General features: G+C 41.4%; 1 protein-coding gene across 4 annotated transcripts in view; it reads left to right on the top strand.

Annotated features, from left to right (window-relative positions):
- The window catches only part of thrb (thyroid hormone receptor beta), a 214,482-nt gene extending 200,788 nt beyond the window's left edge, over nt 1-13,694 (top strand). For 3 of the 4 annotated variants that reach the window (XM_063069459.1, XM_063069457.1, XM_063069458.1), the window contains exon 9: nt 1,496-13,693. In XM_063069459.1, coding sequence (XP_062925529.1) covers nt 1,496-1,737 — 242 coding nt within the window. In that variant the 3' untranslated portion in view covers nt 1,738-13,693. Of the gene's footprint in view, nt 1-1,495 lie in introns of all 4 variants that reach the window. The other variant, XM_063069460.1, reaches the window with a different exon arrangement.
- The last annotated feature ends 1,692 nt before the right edge of the window (nt 13,695-15,386 follow it).

Below are 15,386 nucleotides of genomic sequence, written 5' to 3'. Positions count from 1 at the left end.
CTGCACTTGTTTCATAATTGCACTTTTATATTGGGCCCTGGACACGTTCTCTGAAATGGTAACTCCAAGGAATTTAACATCACAGACCCTCTCCACCTCCGAACCCCAATGAGGACTGGTTTTTGGACCTCCAGTTTCCTCATCTTGAAGTCAATAATCAGCTCCTTGGTGTCGCTGATATTAATAGGTTATTGTTGTGTCACCACTTTTGATTTGGCCAATGACAGTGGTGCCATCAGCAAACTTAAATATGGCATTGGAGTTTCAGCCTCACGGTCATGAGTGTAAAGTGAGTAGAGCAAGGGGTGAGCACACAGCCCTGTGGTGCACGTGTGCTGATGGAGATGGTGGAAGAGGTGTTGACGATCTGAACTGACTGGGGTCTGCAAATGAGGAAGTCGAAGATTGAATTGCACAAGGAGATATTGAGGCCAAGATCTTGAAACAATGAAATGTGTTGTTTGAGTTAACAGGATGTGCTGGGGGGCTGCCCACAGATGTCGGCACACATTCCACAGCATAGCCGGTATGGTATTCCAGTGAAGCCATTCACACAAAGTACATTGTATTTTCTATTGTTTTAGAGATACAGCACGGTACCAGGCCCTTCCAGCCCAACGAGCCCGTACCACCCAGTGACACCCACCTGACCAATTCACCTACTTCCAGCCCAACGAGCCCGTACCACCCAGTGACACCCACCTGACCAATTCCCCTACTAACCAACGAGCCCGTACCACCCAGTGACACCCACCTGACCAATTCAGCTACTAACATGGAACATGGGAAGAAACCAGAGCACCCAGAGGAAACGAACATGATCACGGAGAGTACATACAAACTCCTTACTGTCAGCGGCAGAATTGAACCCTGTTTGCTAGAGCTGTGCCACCACACCCAACGTTAGAGGCAAGCAGAGAGTCATAGAGCACTTCAGCACAGAAACAGGCCCTTCTGTCCATCTTATCCATGATAGATTGTTATTCTGTCTCATCCCATTGACCCGCACCGGGACCATCGCCCTCCATACCCCTACCGTCGATGTCCCTATCCAAACTTCTCTTACATGTTGCAATGAAACCAACATCCACCACTTCCACTCGTAGCTCGTCCCACACTCTCATCACCCTCTGAGTGAAGGAGTTCCTCCTCACCTTTCACCCTTAACCCATGACCTCTAATCCGAGTCTCTCTCAACCTAAGTGGAAAAAGTCTGCTTACATTTACCCTATCTATATCCCTTATAATTGTGTAGACCTCTATTGAATCTCCCCTCATTCTCCTAGACCCCAAGGAATAAAGTCCTAACCTACTCAACTCAGCTCCTCAAGTCTACTGGGTTAGGGGCACTTTCTTTCTCTGGCTGCTTTCTGCAGAGCCTAGCAGACTAGGATGGAAGTGTGTTGACATCATATTCATGGGGCAAGCTGTACTGGGCGATTAACGAATTTTCTATCGGTGTTCCTAATGGTAGCTCCTCACTTTTTTTGTGTAGATCGACCCGGCCTCACCAGCATAAACAAGATAGAAAAAATCCAGGAGTCCTTCCTCCTTGCATTCGAACACTACATTAACTATCGCAAACACAATGTTGCCCACTTCTGGCCTAAACTACTGATGAAAGTGACTGACCTACGAATGATTGGAGCTTGCCATGCAAGTCGCTTTCTTCACATGAAGGTGGAATGTCCAACAGAGCTCTTTCCACCATTATTCCTGGAGGTCTTTGAAGATTAAGAACTTAGTTTGGAACAGCTGCACTACTTAATATCATAAACTGTATTAGCACTACTGAGCGATGTTTAATTGCACTTCACAGAGTACCTTTTTCCAGAAGTGATGGAGAAACATTCCATTAATGCGGGTACTAGTGATTTTGAGGACGTAGCGTTCTTTTTTGTACACATTTTCACTTGTGTGGACTGATGTTGTACATGTTTGTTTTCGGATGAGATGATATGGTATAATATTGTTTGTGGTAAGGAACTCCCAACACGATAATCAAGTATGAGTTTTCTCCTGAGTGGATTTCAATGGAATTAAATCGACTAAATGCTCTATTTGCAGGCAAGTCACCATTGCCAAAGGCTTAACTAATTTGACATTTTTAGGGCAATTTTAGAATGGTTCTGAGGTGAAAAATTAAGTCATTTTCTTTCACTGGGGCTAAAATTCAAATATAAAGAAGATAACTACTAGGGTGCCTCTCCTCTACCAACATCTATACTATATTCCGATTGTTATTTATTCATTGAGAAACACACAAAATGCTGGAGGAGCTCAGCAGGTCGGACAGCGTCTGTGAAGGGGAATATACAGTCAATGTTTTGGGCTGAGACCCAATTCTCCTTCATAGATGCTCCCTGAGTTCCTCCAGCATTTTGTGTGTGTTCCTCCTTTCCTTTCTTCCATAGTCCATTGCCACCTCTCATCAGATTCCTCCTTCTTCAGCCCCTTAATTCTTCCGCCTATCCCTCCCCAATTAAGATTTCCGGAATCTGCAGAATCACTTGTGTTACTTATTCACTGTTTATGTGAATACCCAAGACTGTAAATTAAGGAGCAAAAATAGATGCTGTTATACCGTGTTGTGCAAATGAACAAACATGTATAAACTAGCATCTACAAAACCTCAGTACACTTCAGTAAGAATAGAGTCTAAACAACACAATAACTAACCGAGTTATCCAACTGCCTTCTAAAGCAGGTTACCGTTTGCAGCAGCTGACATTGCACGGACTGTTCCACAAGTAGACAGTTCCCATCAGACCAACTGAAGAGGCAGCCAGAGTTTTCAAGTGGAAAGTGCCCACGTTTTGTGTCATTAGGATTGCTTTTCCAAAGTTGCAATTGAGATACGGGTGGAAGGGGAAAAAAGGGCTGAAACCTAGCCTTAGATATGCTGCGTCTTCTAGGACCCTAGCCGTGAGCATCAGCAGGGGAGAAACAGCTCTCCTCATACTGACATCGTTAATTTGCCCTCAGTATTCCACTGATGTCAAGAGTGGAGAAGATTTTCTCTGTATTTACTAAATGCAGCTGCTGTCTTTCAGGAACTCTTTTTTTTACTGGGAACGTGCCTGTGCAAGATCCACTTCTTACCAAATAGATCATCCAGATTAATCCTTTTTATTGAGCTATTATTCACCTCAAGATGTCATAAACACTTTCCACAGCTTGAGAGAGGTTATTTTTACGGTGCTAATCAGTTTGCAAGTGGTGCTCTCAATGCCTCCCATGAATGGAGCTTTAACTTCTGCAGTTTATTCTCTGCAAACTGTGGGAATGAATACTAGGGTCTACAATATCAATATTTATGCCTTGATACTCACATCCTTATTGTGCCATGTACCTTGTTCAAAAGTACCAGGAATGCATTCTCTTTGAAAACACAATAGTTCTAGATTAACCTTGCTGATGAGAGCTTAGGATGAAAGAATGACTTTTTGTTAGACCATCTTTCCGTGTTATTTTATTTTTATTTTAATCTAGAGCAGGGGTTTCCAACCTGGGGGTTCATGGACCACTCAGTTAATGGTAATGGTCAGTTAATGGTAGGAGTCCGAGACATGAAATAGGTTGGGGGCCCCTGGTTTAGAGATACAACGCGGAACAGGCCCCTGCGGCCCAACGAGCCGCGCTGTCCGCCCAGCAACCTGCCTATTTACCCCTCACCTAATCACAGGACATTTTGCCATGACCAGTGAACCCACTAACCGGTACGCCGTTGGACTGTGGGAGGAAGCCGGAGCAACCGGAAAAAAAAAAGCCCACGCAGTCATGGGGAGAACACACAAGCTCCTTACAGATGAAGCAGGAATTCAACTCTGAACTCCGCTGCCCCGTGCTGTAACAGCATCTCACCAACCGCCCCAAAGCCTTGTCTTTTTTTCTAGGCCTTTTTCCTGTGTTCTACCAGTAACGATGTGCTGACTGCAGCTAACTTTCTGTTTTATCTGACTGTATCATATCAATGGGAAATTGAAGTTCAGTGCAGAAATTTCAAAACAGAAACACAGCCAGACTTACGGAATGTAAGGTTGTTTCCAGCACTGAGTAAAAGCTATTTTTAAACAGAGATACAGGCAGAACAGGCCCCTCTAGCTCACCAAGTCACGCTGCCCAGTGACCAACTTATTTAACTCTAGCTTAATCACAGGACGTTATACCATGACCAGTGAACCGACTAACTGGTACATCTTTGCACTGTGGGAGGACCCACCCACACATGGGAAGGACGTACAACCTTTATCATAGAGGGCGCCCGAATTGAACCCCAAACTCCGGCATCCCAGCTGTAATAGCGTTGTGCTAACCGCTACCCTACCGTGGCGCCCCTGTTGTGCTCCTGATTTTTTTTCCCATGCTGAAGTACTGCTTTTACCCAAAACAAATCTTACAGTACAACAAAAAAAATACAACAAATCTACACTTAGTGGCCACTTTATTAGGTACACCTGCTCATTAATGCAAGTATCTAATCAGCCAGTCATCTGGCAGCAACTCAATGCATAAAAGCATGCAGACGTGGTCAAGAGATTCAGTTGTTGTTCATACCAAACATCAGAACTAAGTGACTGACCGAGGAATAATTGCTGGTGTCAGACAGGGTGGTTTGAGTATCTCGGAAACTGCTAATCTCCTGATTTCCGCTCACAACAGTCTCTAGAATTTACAGAGAATGGTGAAAAAAAACAAAGAAAATCATCCAGTGAGCGAGCAGCAGTTTTGTGGGTGAAAATGCCTTGTCAATGAGAGAGGTCAGACTGGTTCAAGCTGACAGGAAAGCGACAGTAACTCAAGTAACTATGTGTTACAACAGTGGTGTGCAGAAGAGCTTCTATGAATGTACAACATAGAAAACAGGTGCAGGAGTGGGCCATTCGGCCCTTCGAGCCTGCACCGCCAATTGCCAAACCTTAAACTGGATGGGCTACAGGTGCAGAAGATCACACCGGATTCCACTCCTGAATGTAATAAAGAGGCCACTGAGTTTAATTGTGTCTAAATGAGATGAAAGAAAAGATGCATGACAGATGATTCTAAGGGGCAAAATGCAAAGGATATTAAGTAATTGAGCATCACTTTTAAGAAAAACAATTTTCTCCAAGAGTTTAAGAAAGGCTTGCCCTTCTAACAGAGCTTGATTGGAATATTGCACAGACATTGTCAGTTCTTTGTTGTTAATTTCAATGATTTTGTAATCTAATACATACTAATACCCATTAGTCAAGACGTAGCCGAATTCATGAGCTAAGAAAATCGAATGCACAGACAATCAGGATAAAATGAACTGTGTAGCGAGCCAGAATTCTAATTTTTATATTTGAAGTACATTAATTAATATTGAATGATATAGCTAAGGAAAATAAGCCACTTTTATAGAATCTTATCAGATGTTTGCACACTTAATTAAATTTATGATATTTCCTTGATATTTTTAATAAGAACGACCACTTGAAGAAACTAGAATTTAAACAAATGAAGCAAAAGTCACCTTTCCAATCTTGTTGAAATATTTAATTGGTATGTAAATATGATGGTCTGTTTGTGCTGTAATGTCCATTGTGTGAGGAAGATACCGATGACAAAATATGGCAAGTAAGCTTCGAGTTTGCACTGTAAGAAAATGTAAGTTGTTTTGTGTTCTGCTTAAGCAGCTGTTAAATTTGTACAGAAATATTCCATTGAGTAAATTTAACTTCAATCTTTATAGATTTAAAATTAGTATTTCTAAGTGTATTCCTATAAGAGTCTCTGCTGCTTGGAGAGCAAGCATTCATATAGGAGTGAAAACAAACTCATCTTGCGTATGCTGCCTGTAATGTATGTGCTGATTAATAATTTGCTTTCTTGTCATATGAATATTACAATGTCATGTGATCCCAAAGTGACTCATATGTCCAGTTTGAATGTTTGTGATTTTCCATGACTTCATGTTGAAACTGTACTTGTTGGGGTGTTAGTGAATGCACATAGTGACAATAAATGAACATATGATATATATATATCATAGGGAACAGGAAAGGGAGTGCTGCATGTTAGCATTTAATTGACTACGTGCCAGAATTACTTCTAAACTGATCAGGGCAAGATGCTGAAGTTTGGCTTGCCTACGACCAGAGGGCACAGCCTCAGAGTAGAAGGATCCCCCTTTGGACAGAGTTGAGCAGCAATTTCTCTATTCAGAGGGTGGTAAATCTGTGGAATTCTTTGTTACAGACGGCTTGTAGAGCCCAAGTCGTTGGGTATATTTAAAGTGGAGATTGATGGGTTCTTGATTAGTCATGGTGTCAAACGGTACAGGAAGGAGTCAGGAGAAAGGGGTTGAGAGGAATAAGAAGTTAGCCATGATGAAATAGTGAAGACCTGATGGGCCGAATGGCCTCATTCTTCTCCTATGTCTGATGGTCTTACCAGCACTTTAGAATCCTTCACATCTGTCCATAACCCTAGCGCATGCCCAGGGTTGGATCAGACTGTTCACACCCTTGGTGTGATATTTGACCCCAAGTTAAGTTATAAGCCACATTTCTGTACTGGTGCTATGACAGCCTGTTCCTACCTCTGGAGCAATACATAACTCACACACACACCAAATTGTTAACTCTTGGCCAGCATAAATGTGGGGTCAGTGCCTTGTACTAACCTACAGAAAATCCAAGTCACTGTACACCCTAGTGCACATTGGCCAGTGCTAGCTCACTTCAAATACCCCACTGGCCTTCTCTTTCTCTACCTCCAAACTCGGCTTCAGACCTAAAATCCTGAACTACCTGCACTGCTGAAGCTCTGACCTGCTGAGCATCCCTGAATTATATCACTCCACATCTGGCAGCTGTGCCTTTGTCTTTAAAAAATCTCAGCCCTATAACTCCATAGCAAAGCCTTCCCCCTTCTCTACAGCTGAGGAGTTCATCTCCTGTTTCCAACACTACAGACGCTGCATGGTTACATCAGCACCTTGATCTCTGCAATGAAATTGGTGGAATAAATTTCAGTGGCACTTTACGTTTCAGTAATATGAGTACAAAGACCTGTTTACACAACTGATCGGGCAAAAGTGTCTGGGCATACTTCACTTTGAGAAGGTGCTCTAGCTACACGGCTATTAAGTATCATTTCTAAAATCTCTTAATGTGATTCTGTGTCAAATTTTGTGCAATGATACTGTTGTTGGTGCACTTTGCTACATTAGGGCCTATATAATTGTGTCTATTCGAAGAATTTTGAAAATATTCCTTAGGCTATTAATCTAATTTAGAGCTACAGACAGATAATGTCAAACTGTTTTCAAAGAATAGCGTAAAAAAACAAAAGAGATCAGGGGAAAATGGCCAGACTGGTTCAAGCTGAAAGTGAACTGACAGTGGTGTGCAGAAGAGCATCTCTGAATGCACAAGATGTCGAACCTTAAAGTGGATTGGCTACAGCAGCAGACCATGAACGTTCATACAGTCACCACCGTTATATGCCGTGTCGTAAGATGCAAGTGATCATGGCCTTTCCATGACCATGGTTGTTCTTGGCAAATTTTTCTACTGAAGTGATTTGCCATTGTCTTCTTTTGGGCCAGGTCTTTACCAGACAGGCTCCCCCAGCCATTATCAATACTCTTCAGAGATTGTCTGCCTGGGGTCAGTGGTCACATTACCGGGACTTGTGATGTGCACCAGCTGCTCGTACGACCATCCACCACCTGCTCCCATGGCCTCACATGGCCCTGATTGGGGGGCTAAACAAGTGCTACACCTTGCCCAAGGGTGACCTGCAGGCTAGCTAGCGGAGGGAAGAAGCACCTTGCACCTCCTTTGGACCACCCAAATTCACACACTTTGTGTGTGTGATGCCTTTGAAAGCTGAGATTTAAAAGAAAATCCTCTCCAAATAAAAGTGAATCGAGAACTAGCTGTAGAACTGTATTAAATAATGAAATGCACTGATGAATGTTAACAAAAAAAAACCTTGGTGAAATTTGAGCATTGGAGCCAGTGAACAAACTGTTCTCAGTTTTGGATACTGACAACCAGCTTCAAGCCTTTCTTAGAGTGTTATTCCTGGTTTATTTGTGTAAAACATTAAATGTTGTTTTCGGTTTGAAATTACTCAGGTTGGTTCTTAGGTTTGTTTAAACAGTTATCATTCTGCTAAACAAAAAGAAACAAGCTTACATATAAAACACACAAAAAGAGGGATAATAAATTGGCCATGATGGAATGGCAGAGCGGACTTGATGGGCTGAATGGCTTAATTTCACTGCAATGTCTTACAATCGTATGGTCTATAATACTGGAAGAATTCAGCAGGTCAGGCAGCTTCCATGGAGAGGAATTGGGCTGAGAACGTTCGTCTGGGCTGCCAGTGTCCAATGACTGCCTCTTAGCCACCCGAAGACTTCAAGCCAGGGAACCTGTATGAAGCAAGTTGGTGGAACTGCAAGTATGTTGATAAGTCCCAAAATTTAGCAAAGTTGCTCAGCATGGATGCCTGTTTGTACCTTTGTCTGATCTGCAGTCCTTTGGGAGGCTAACGTGGACTGCCAGAGAACACTGAACTTTAGATTAACACTAGGTTAAATATGGAGTCAGGAGTAGAAATGTAAAGTGCGGACATTCTCCATCAGCCATCAAACTGCATCAGGATATACAACTCCCCTCCACTGCTCTCGCATACGATGAAACTGAAGCAAGGAAACCAACCTGAGTAAAATAGGACCCGATCTTAAAACATGTCAGATCCACATCAGCTCAGAATATGATACAAAGCAAACTTCTGCCCGGGCAACACACACAAAATGCTGGAGGAACTCAGCAGGTCAGGCAGCATCTATGGAAATGAATAAACAGTTGACGTTTTGGGCTGAGACCCTTCGTCAGGAGCCTTCCATAGATGCACAAAATGCTGGAGGAACTCAGCAAGTCAGGCAGCATTCATGGAGGGGAATAAACAGTCGAGGTTTCAGAAAGAGACCCCTCATCAGGAATGCAATCAGGATCCTTCCCGATGAAGGGTCTTAGCCTGAAGCATCAACTGTTTATTGATTTCCGTAGACGCTGCCTGACCTGCTGAGTTCCTCCAGTGTTTTGAATGTGTTGCTCTCGATTTCCAGCATCCGCAGAATCTCTTGTGTTTATAAATCTCTTCCTGAGCTTGGTCTTAGTTGTAAAGAGAGAAAGTTACCATTGTTAAAAGCCACATTTATTAGTTTTATCAGATGGTTATGGAAACAAGGGATCAAAAATAATAAAATAACATACAGATTTTAAATTTGAAATCAGTTGTATTCAAGAATAATTACCAAGTAATGTGTAAATTATTTTGTAAAAAGTGGAGTTAAAACGCTTGACCCTCCAACTACGAACTTTAAAGTCCAGAGGGCACGGCCTCAGAATAGAGGGACGCCCATTTGGAACAGAGATGAGGAAAAATTTCTTTAGCCAGAGGATAGTGAGACTGGGGAATTCATTGCCATAGGCAGCTGTGGAGGGCAAGTCATTGGGTACATTTAAAGCAGAGGTTCTTGATTAGTCAGGGCATCAAAGGTTATGGGGAGAAGACAGGAGAATGGGGTTGAGATGAACAATAAACCACCATGATGGAATTGTGGGGCAGACTCGAGAGGCCTAGTGGCCTATTTCTGCTCCTGTGCCTCAGGGTCTTATCAGTGATTCGCTTTTCTTTTGCAGGAAAGGAGAACAGTTTTGAGGTAAACAGGCGTGTTCTCCTCCAGCATTTGGTGTGTGTGTGTTTTAAGCTTTGTTTCGCTTAAGTAATCCTTTTCTATCCTTGACAACAAGGAATTTCCCGGGGGAGATTCTGGGGTTCATTTTCCTATTAAGGTATTTTGAATGAGCTACAACTGCAGGAAAAGTCTGTCTAAAAGATCATTCTACGTTACTCTTGATAAAACAAGAATGCTCAGTATTATAATAACTTACAGATGCAAATAATTTTAGTCCAGAAAAATCAAACTCGTTTAATTTATTGCTACTATGTGCGTTCATTTTACTATTTGTTCTAACTCAAGTTGTCAACATTTTTATGCCTGGGAAAGTTTTTAATACCGAAGTGCCCATTATTCCTGTGTGGGGTTTGACCCTCTTTGTCAGCAGAATGTCTGATCGTTTTGGCTATCGTAATCAAATTTAGTGCTGCTACATTACATTCCTTGGTCAAAAATGTGCTTACTTAACTGGATAATAATAGATTTTCCCTCTTGTAGTTCAGGGTAATTGTAATGAGCCTAATTGTTCACAATTTGTAAATAGAACCACACGTGTTAGAAACACTCAGCTAATCAGGCGGCATTCAAATAGTGAGAAATCGTGTTCAAACTTTAACATTACAGCCATTACAGCCACTTGTAAATGTGTAAGACGGCACAACTATGGATTCACCCTCGAAATCTTTGTGGTTTTTGGAATCATAGATGGAACACTCCATCATATCAATAGGGATACTTTTCAGTCGGATACAGTGAGGTCTTCACTTACAACCAGCACCAAGCTATGAGGTACTGCTGCAACCATACAGAACAGACTTGTAACTACCAGTATCTCACCACGTTAGAGTTAAGAATGTACTGCACAACTGCATATTTATAACCATATGCTGGCTGTTTTTGTCACAATTCAGATTAGACTGCTTAGAGAATATCACTCAGCCTTTGTTCCACACTGCTGTATTGCCAGAGGGAATATTTAACATATAATTTCATTATTATGTGCTTTTGAGTTATATCCTATTTATGTTCAACTGGTCTATCAGATCTTTTTGAGATTGTCACTGCAGGAATGGATAAGGTGGGCGGGTGGGAGAATGTGCAGTATATTTTTGGAAATCCTTTGATAGGATCCTACAAAGGGAAATGTTCAGCAACGTAATGGTGGTTATATACTGGCACGAGCTGAGAGCTAGTTAACAAAGGAAGCAATGGGTAGCAATAATAATTCACACAAAATGCTATAGGAAATCAGCGGGTCAGGCAGCCTCAGTGGAGGGGAATAAACAGCAGCATTTCAGGATGAGACCCTTCATCAGGATTGGGAAGGAAGAGAGAAGAAGCCAGCTTGATCTTCCCTCAAAGATCATGAGAAATGGGGACAGGTTCTAGCTTCTTCCCCCTCCATTCCAGTCGTGAAGAAGGGCTCAGCCCGAAACATGGGCTGATTATTCCTGTTCATAGATGCTGCCTGACCTGCCGAGTTCCTCCAGCATCTGCAGAATCTCTTATGCTTATGAGTGGCAATAGTAGATCTTTCTCAGGTTGCCTGGTGGTGAGAAGTGGGACGCTGCAGCTCTGCACATCTTGTTATACATAATCCATGCCAACGATTTGGCTTAGGGGAATGAAATGTTGCATTGGGGTCTTAAGGACAGAATATGAACAGGTAAAATGGAATTATAATGTGCAAAATGGAATCCACTTCCATCCTTAAAACTGACAAGCTGTTATTTTTTTAAGTGACATATTGAGAACTGTTCATGTGAAAAGAGTCCTGACAGCTAATGTGAAATGCAGCAAGCACTCTTGAAGGCCAGTGGTACACTGAGGAGGATTCAGGTACAGAAGGTGTAACGCAATTATACAGGGCATTAATAATAATGTATCTAAAGTATTACATGTAGTTCGGTCACCTTATGTTTTAAAAATTTAAGTGCAATGAAGATTCACCAGTCTGGTGGGTTTGGTCTGTAACAGGGGGTTCCCAGCCTGGGGTTAACTGGTTCCCTGGGTAGTGGGTTTGGTCTATAACAGGGGGTTCCCAGCCTGGGGTTAACAGGTTCCCTGGGTGGTGGGTTTGCTCAATAACAGGTTCCCAACCATGGGACCCCTTGCTTACATAGGTCAATGGCATAAAAAGGCTGGGAACTCCTGCTCTATAAGGAGGGAATGAGTAGATTAAGCCTCTATCCTCAAGAGTTTGTAAAAGCAAGTTTCATCTCACTGAGAGTTACAGAATTCTTGCAAAGTTCAACTGAAGAGATGCATGTAAAAAGATATCTCGAGTACTGGGGCTCACCAATTCACAGTACGGGGCAGATTACTTCAGACAGAAATCAGGATGAAGTTCTTTAGTTCAGAGTGGAGGCTTTGAAATTCTTTCCCTCGTGGAGACTCAGAGTTATAGATTTCTGGAAGATCACTGGGAATGAAGATAGTGTGGGAGAATGATGCTTAGACATGAGCTAGTTGAACGGTGGAGCAAGTTTAAGGGGGATTTAGACAACTCCTTATAAGAACGGAAAGACTCAAGGCATCGAACAGTGTTGCAGAGAGGGAAACAGAATTAACGCGTCATGGTAACATTCTTTCATCAGAACTGTGTTGTCTTTCATCAACCGTCTCTCCATTGAGGCTGTCTGACCTGCTGAGTATTTCAAACATGGAGCAACACACACAAAATGCTGGAGGAACTCAGCAGGCCAGGTAGCATTTACTGGAGGGGAATCAAACAGTTGCCGTTTGGGGCCGAGACCCTTCATCGGGACTGGAAAGGAAGGGGGAAGAATGTATTTCAAACATTGTGTTTGAATTTCAATTTTCAAGCATCTGCCTTTGGATATTTAAGTCTGTGATGTTTGTGTTTTCCTACTGTTAACCCTTTATGTAATTGCTCTAGAGCTGTTCCATAAATCTGATCGACTTTGATAACAGAAACCCAAAACCCACCTTCACCAGCCTGTGTGATCAATAGAAATCTTGTATGAACTGACAATCTAATACTTGCTGTTATTCAGGAAAAAAATTGTTAGAATCCAAATATTATCTTACTTACTGCTTTTAACCTCTGGAGTTAACATCCTTTTTTAAAAAGTAACTGTATAACTGATGCAATTGTGTTTTTTTGTTATTTTGCTATTAACTGGCACATTAATGCTTCTGCTTAGTAATTCTTTATGTAAATGCTGATAATCTAAGGTATTTTTTCTTAAGTGTAAATACAGAACCCCAAAAAAGCTAAAATGTCAATAACTAAGCTAGACAGAAATGGGTGCAGAAGTGTTTTGTGAATGATAGGGATATATAAATGCACACTGTGAAGAAAGAGGTATACAAAACAGTTATATGCTCTAACATATTGTCGGGGTAGTTACTGTTGACAATCATATCATGTAATGAGTATGAAATGTTTTAGAAATGGTGCAGAAAATATTTTATGTAACTGTGATGCTGTATTTTAGCATAGATATTTTATGTAATAAAACAAACTTGGGGAAAATAATCATTGTCTGTATAATAAATTAGTCTCCCAATCTTTGTTGACGTTCTATACAGTCTGGGGCCACTTTATTAGATACACCTGCTTGTTAATGCAAGTATCAAATTAACTAATCATAAGGCAGCAACCCAATGCATAAAAACATGCAGGCACGGACAAAGGGTCCAGTTGTTGTTCATACCAAATATCCACTCTAAGTGACTGATCATGGAATGATTGCTGGTGCCAGATGGAGTGGTTTGAGTATCTCAGAAACTGCTCATCTCTTGGGATTTTCATTCATAACAATTTCTAGAATTTACAGCGCATGGTGCGAAAAAACAAAAAAAAAACAGTGTGCAGCAGTTTGTGGGTAAAAACACCTTGTTAATGAGAGGTCAGAGGGGAATGGCCAGGCTGACAGGAAGGCGACAGTAACTCAGATATCCACACCAACGGTGGTGTGCAGAAGAGAGAGCACAACACAGTGAACCGTGAAGTGGCCGAGCTACGGCAGATCATGGGCATACAGTACATCCAGTGGCACTCTATTAGGTACACGAGTTATTCAAAAAATAGCTCCTGAGTGTATACTTTAATCTTCAGGCACTTGTAAAGAGGTACCAGTAAAAGTCTATAGCGTGGCATGGTAGCATAGCGGTCAGCATAACCATTTACTGTGCTTTAATTCCCACCTCTGTCAGTAAGGAGTCCGTGCACCCTCTGACCTCCAGGTGTTCAGGTTTCCCTCCACATTCCAAAGTCGTAGGGTTTGTGCAAGTTGTAGACATGCTCTGTTAGTGTAGGAAGCACGGTGACACTCGCAGGCTGCCCCCAGCACAATCCTCATTGTAAACAAGAGGAAATCTTCAGTTACTGGAATTCCAAGCAACACTCACAAAATGCTGGAGGAACTCAGTAGGCCAGGCCACATCTATGAAAAAAAATCACAGTCAACGTTTCGGGCTGGAACACCTCGGCAGGACTGAAGAAAAAAGCTGAGTAGATTGATTTGATGTGTGCAAATGCCTCACTCTACTGTATGTTGCAATGTACATGTGACAAATGAAGCTAATATTAATCTTATCCTATTTGAGTTCTTTTAAATGTTTGTACCACTACCACCACCCCTGGCTATTTAAGTAAGTTGTCGATTGCTAGGTTGGTGCCAGAAGCAGGGCGACACTAGCAGGCTGTTACCAGCACACCCTTGGACTGTATTGGTTGTTGATGCAAATGATGCATTTCAATGAACATGTGACAAATAAAGTGAATTTTTACAAGCAGTAACTGTGGTCAAATATAAATTAGACATAATCTAAAAGGACTGGGTCTTCATTACAAGGAGCAGGAATGCCTTGGCAATAATTACTCAAGGTAAGATTAAACCTACAGTACTGTGTCGTGTTGTTCCCCTGATTTGATGCAGCATAGGAACTGGCCCCATTAGCCTGCACTGTTAAAGACTCATTTCTTTTTAAATCTTTTTATTAATTTTTCAAAATTACAAACTCAATAACAAAGTTGGTACACAGAGATTGGAAAAATGTTCATCAACATATATAAAATGAATTGTAAGTAACATAGATATAAAAGACTTCCAAACTCATAATGAGATTAAACATTAAAAAAGAAATAAAAAGAAAAAAATATATAAACAAAAAAAAACCCCAAAAGAAAAAAAAAACCCAAGGAAAAAAAACAAAACAGGGCTAGACCAACAGCTTATATCAGACATGTTCAATAATGTCGTTAACTCTGCTCCTCTCCTCATATAATTTAAGTTTAGAAAAAAGATTCGGAAAGGTCAGATTACATCATATGAAAATATTGCATAAAAGGTTTCCAAGTTTCTTCAAATTTAACCGAAGGGTCAAAAATATCACTTCTCATTTTTTCCAAATTTAAACTTAATATGGTTTGAGAAAACCATTGGAATGTAGTTGGAGGATTAGTTTCCTTCCAGTTCAACAAAATAGATCTTCTCACCATTAAAGTAACAAAAGCTATCATTCGACAGGCTGAAGAAGACAAAGATCTATGTTCTACCATTGGCAATCCAAAGATTGCCGTAATAGGATGGGGTTTTAAATCGAAGCATAGAACTGTTGAAATAATATCAAAAATGTCTTTCCAATATTTTTCCAAAAGAGGACAGGACCAAAACATATGAGTTAAAGAAGC

Source organism: Mobula hypostoma, chromosome 17, assembly GCF_963921235.1.
Source record: "Mobula hypostoma chromosome 17, sMobHyp1.1, whole genome shotgun sequence".
Classification (NCBI taxonomy): domain Eukaryota; kingdom Metazoa; phylum Chordata; class Chondrichthyes; order Myliobatiformes; family Myliobatidae; genus Mobula; species Mobula hypostoma.
The sequence above is the reverse complement of the archived record's forward strand: the minus strand, read 5'-3'. Positions and strand labels throughout refer to the sequence as shown.